At 63.8% G+C, this 4,863-nt stretch overlaps 1 protein-coding gene across 1 annotated transcript in view; it reads left to right on the forward strand.

Annotated features, from left to right (window-relative positions):
* The window catches only part of LOC105997779 (selenocysteine-specific elongation factor-like), a 26,392-nt gene that overhangs the window by 6,099 nt on the left and 15,430 nt on the right, over window positions 1-4,863 (forward strand). Inside the window, exon 2 of the mRNA XM_013032303.1 lies at window positions 781-990. Coding sequence (XP_012887757.1) covers window positions 803-990 — 188 coding nt within the window. The 5' untranslated portion in view covers window positions 781-802. The remainder of the gene's footprint in view (window positions 1-780; window positions 991-4,863) is intronic.

Here is a 4,863-nt window from a genome sequence, read left to right on the forward strand (position 1 = left end):
CCCTCCTCCCTCACCCTCCTCCCTCACGCTCCTCCACCCTCCTCCCTCACCCTCTTCCCTCACCCTCCTTCACCTTCCTCCCTCCCTCACCCTCCTCCCTCATGCTCCTCCCTCACCCTCCTTCACCTTCCTCCTTCACCCCCCTCCCTCCTTCACCCTCCTCCCTCACCCTCCTCCTTCCCCTTCACCCTCCTCCCTTCACCTCTCCCCCTTCTGCCTCATTTTCCCCCTCCTGTCTTTCCTAGCTCCTGTGTGTCCTGACAGGGCCCCTGGTGTCTTGTTCTTCCTGCTGCTAAGCTGGTGGTGGGGCGGGGCTCACAGCTGGGCATCGGGGGGCTGGTGGTGGGGCGGGGCCCACAGCTGGGCATGGGGGGGCTGGTGGTGGGGCGGGGCTCACAGCTGGGCATCGGGGCGGGGTCAGGGCAGCGGAAGCAGGGCTCCACAGAGGAGCGGGGAGGACAAAGGAATGGGGGCCACGCAGCCCTTCACAGAGGGTAGCTGCCCACAGCTTGGTGCAGCCCCCGCGTGCTCTCCCGTGTGAGTTAGAGCAGGAGTTGAGCCTTCACAGAGCCGCACAGGAGCGGTGTGCGTGTGGCGTCGGCACGCCTCGGCCCTGCCTGGGCAGCCGGCGCTTTCTGCCGGGGGCCTTCGTGTCCTCCGCTCTCTAGATGTGTCCGTGGCTCAGTGACACGGGCAGGCCCAGTCCTAGACCAGGCCGCAGCCCCTGCCCACCCCGCCTGCCTGGGAGGTGGGCAGCGCTGACCTCCGCCGTCTCCCCACAGGGGCTCAGATCATCGACCTCATGATGCTGGTCATCGACGTCACCAAGGGCATGCAGACGCAGTCCGCGGAGTGCCTGGTGATCGGCCAGATCGCCTGCCAGAAGCTGGTCGTGGTGCTCAACAAGGTGGACCTTCTGGCTGAGGGCAAGAGGCAGGCGGCCATCGACAGGATGACCAGGCGGATGCAGAAGACGCTGGAGGGTACCAAGTGAGTGCTACCCTGTGAGGAGGCGTCCGTGTGTGTGTCCGGGTCACCGTGTCTGTCCGGGTCACCGTGTCTGTGTGTCCTGGGTCAGCCGTGTCCGTGTGTGTGTCCTGGTCAGCCGTGTCCGTGTGTGTGTCCAGGTCAGCCGCGTCCGTGTGTCCTGGGTCAGCGGTGTCCGTGTGTGCGTCCGGGTCAGCGGTGTCCGTCTGTGAGCTGCTCCTCGTCCGCGCGGCTGGCAGGCTGCCCCCCTCCCTGCTCTGTAAGCGAAGCCACAGACGCGGAGCAGAGCTTGGTGCTGCTGCCATTGTCCCGCCGCGGCACCCCGCGGCCCCGTGTCCTGAGCGCCGGCCTGTGTCCCACGCCTGCCTTCTGTGCGCCCAGGCGTTTGAGGCCTCGGGGCCCGTCCCTGTGTAGAAGGCTGGGCCTGCCGTGGTGCACGCTGGCCGGGCTGGCGTCTCAGCCAGGCCCCGTGCCAGGGAGGCCAGAGCCGTGATGCCCACTTGGGGCGGGTGCCGGCAGCGGTGAGCCGCGTCACTGACTGGTGCTGAGGAGGCCGGTGGGGCCCGCCCCCGCCCTGCCCCACCTTGGGGCACGGCGTCCCTGGGGTCTGTGCAGGGTAGCTGGCCAGCCTGTCCCTGCAGGTGGTCGCCCGCTGCAGGAGACAGGCTGCCGGTCGGGTCCCAGGCAGCGGGGAGGGAGGTGAAGCGAGAGCCTGAAAGCCAAGCAGGCGGCGGCGGCGGCCTGCATCCGTCATCATCTGTGGTCTGATTCTGTGGGGCAGTGGGCGGTGGCTGAGCTGGGCGCTGGCCCGACGGCGTTGGCCAGGGCAGGAGGGCGTGGCACTGCCAGGCCGGGCATGCAGGGGCAGGGCGTGGGACCCGCGGTCAGCCCAGAATGACGACTCTGGTGTGGTTGAGAAGACCAGGACGCCGCCCTCTCCCGCTGCTGGCCAGGCCCCCCGGTCACGGGGAGACGGGCCCCCCGATCCACACAGAGCAGCGGTCATGGGGAGACAGGCCCCCATCCACACGGAGCAGCGGTCACGGTCACGGAGAGACGGGCCCCCGATCCACACAGAGCAGCGGTCACGGTCACGGAGAGACGGGCCCCCGATCCACACGGAGCAGCGGTCATGGTCACGGGGAGACGGGCCCCCGATCCACACAGAGCAGCGGTCACGGTCACGGGGAGACGGGCCCCCGATCCACACAGAGCAGCGGTCACGGTCACGGGGAGACGGGCCCCCGATCCACACAGAGCAGCGGTCATGGTCACGGGGAGACGGGCCCCCGATCCACACGGAGCAGCGGTCATGGTCACGGGGAGATGGGCCCCGATCCACATGGAGCAGCGGTCACAGGGAGACGGGCCCCGATCCACACAGAGCAGCGGTCACGGTCACGGGGAGACAGGCCCTGATCCACACAGAGCAGCGGTCATGGTCACGGGGAGACGGGCCCCCGATCCACACAGAGCAGCGGTCATGGTCATGGGGAGACGGGCCCCCGATCCACACAGAGTAGCGGTCATGGTCACGGAGAGACGGGCCCCCGATCCACACAGAGCAGCGGTCACGGGGAGACGGGCCCCCGATCCACACAGAGCAGCGGTCATGGTCACGGGGAGACGGGCCCCCCATCCACACGGAGCAGCGGTCACGGGGAGACGGGCCCCCGATCCACACGGAGCAGCAGTCATGGTCACGGGGAGACGGGCCCCGATCCACACAGAGCAGCGGTCATGGTCATGGGGAGACGGGCCCCCGATCCACACAGAGCAGCGGTCATGGTCACGGGGAGACAGGCCCTGATCCACACAGAGCAGCGGTCACAGGGAGACGGGCCCCGATCCACACGGAGCAGCGGTCACGGTCATGGGGAGACGGGCCCCGATCCACACGGAGCAGCGGTCACGGGGAGACGGGCCCCCGATCCACACAGAGCAGCGGTCACGGTCACGGAGAGACGGGCCCCCGATCCACACAGAGCAGCGGTCATGGGGAGACGGGCCCCCCATCCACACGGAGCAGCGGTCACGGGGAGATGGGCCCCATCCACACGGAGCAGCGGTCACGGGGAGACGGGCCCCATCCACACGGAGCAGCGGTCACGGGGAGACGGGCCCCCGATCCACACGGAGCAGCGGTCACGGGGAGACGGGCCCCCATCCACACGGAGCAGCGGTCATGGGGAGACGGGCCCCCGATCCACACGGAGCAGCGGTCACGGGGAGACGGGCCCCATCCACACGGAGCAGCGGTCACGGGGAGATGGGCCCCATCCACACGGAGCAGCGGTCACGGGGAGACGGGCCCCCATCCACACGGAGCAGCGGTCATGGGGAGATGGGCCCCCGATCCACACGGAGCAGCGGTCACGGGGAGACGGGCCCCATCCACACGGAGCAGCGGTCACAGGGAGACGGGCCCTGATCCACACGGAGCAGCGGTCATGGTCATGGGGAGACGGGCCCCCCATCCACACGGAGCAGCGGTCACGGGGAGATGGGCCCCCCATCCACACGGAGCAGCGGTCACGGTCACGGGGAGACGGGTCCCCATCCACACGGAGCAGCGGTCACGGGGAGACGGGCCCCCCATCCACACGGAGCAGCGGTCACGGGGAGACGGCCCCCGCTGCCTCCCGCTCTGCAGCCGGCACCATATCCCGCCTGCTGCCCTGTCATAAAGATCGATTGGCCTTCCCAGTTATGATATGGTTTTTTTCAGAATCAACACCTGCAGTTCTCCCCCAGAATTCTCAAGTTGGTTAAATTAAAGCCCCAGACTGTAAATGGACCAAATGTGTCATAAAAGATTCCTGGCCTGCCTTTTGTTCGCAAAATTCATCAATCCGATAAAATCGACACATTTAGATAAGTGTCGCATAAGAATTCAGACTTTGTTATTCCCCACGGAAGCGGGTATGAGACGGTAAAAAGGAAGATAAAACATTGGGCCTTCTTTTGGTAAGTTATTTGACGCCTGCGGTTTTATTCGCTTGTCAGGAAGGAGAGGGCAGGCCTTGCCGACCCCACCTCCAAGCACGGTGGGTGTCAGAACCGCTCACTGTGGGAGACAGCCTGGCGTGCTCTCGAAGGTGAAGTGACACTCAAACACTGGTTAGTTACATTGACGGAAAATCCTCACTTGCACGTTTAGATTGATCCTATTACTTCAGTGAACGCTAGGTCAGACCGTGGACTTTATCAGAGCAGTCTGCCCGTCCTCAGCGCCCTGCCTGGTGACCAGCTGGGCCCGAGGCCCTGGGGCGTGACCTCTGGATCTGTCCACGCCGCTGAACTTTCCTGACAGCTCTGAGTTCCTCAGCAAGTACATTTTTTTTTAAATGCGAAGAACATTTTTATCTAGAAAAAGTGAACCACGCACTTATCAAAACCTGAAAAACATAGAACATATTTTTCTATCCAGAGAACAATTGAAAGAGAACTTGGAGAGTCGGGGCTCCGGCCGCATGTCCTCGAAGAGCGGCTGCTACAGTTTTGGGTTAAAACCTTTTTTCTGTACTCTTTAGTTCTTGATAGTCTGTTTCAATAAGTGAAAATTCTAAATCTTACCTGGTTTTTTGTGGCCGCTGTTTTGGAATCATGTCTGTTTAGTCCTTGCCAAATCCAGTGTCCTGAATAACTTTCCTAGTGTGTGTCTTTCCAATTTATAGTTTTAGGAGGCTTTTTTTTTTTGGTCGGTCGTGGGGATTGAACTCTGGGCCTGGGCGCTGTCCCTCAGCTCTTAAGCTCAAGGTGAGCGTTCTACCGCTTGAGCCACAGTGCCACTTCCGGTTTTCTGGTGGTTTGTTGGAGATAGGAGTTTCACGGTCTCTCCTGCCCGGGCTGGCTTTGAACCGCGATCCTCAGATC

Source organism: Dipodomys ordii, unplaced genomic scaffold, assembly GCF_000151885.1.
Source record: "Dipodomys ordii isolate 6190 unplaced genomic scaffold, Dord_2.0 Scaffold153, whole genome shotgun sequence".
NCBI classification, from domain to species: Eukaryota; Metazoa; Chordata; class Mammalia; order Rodentia; family Heteromyidae; genus Dipodomys; species Dipodomys ordii.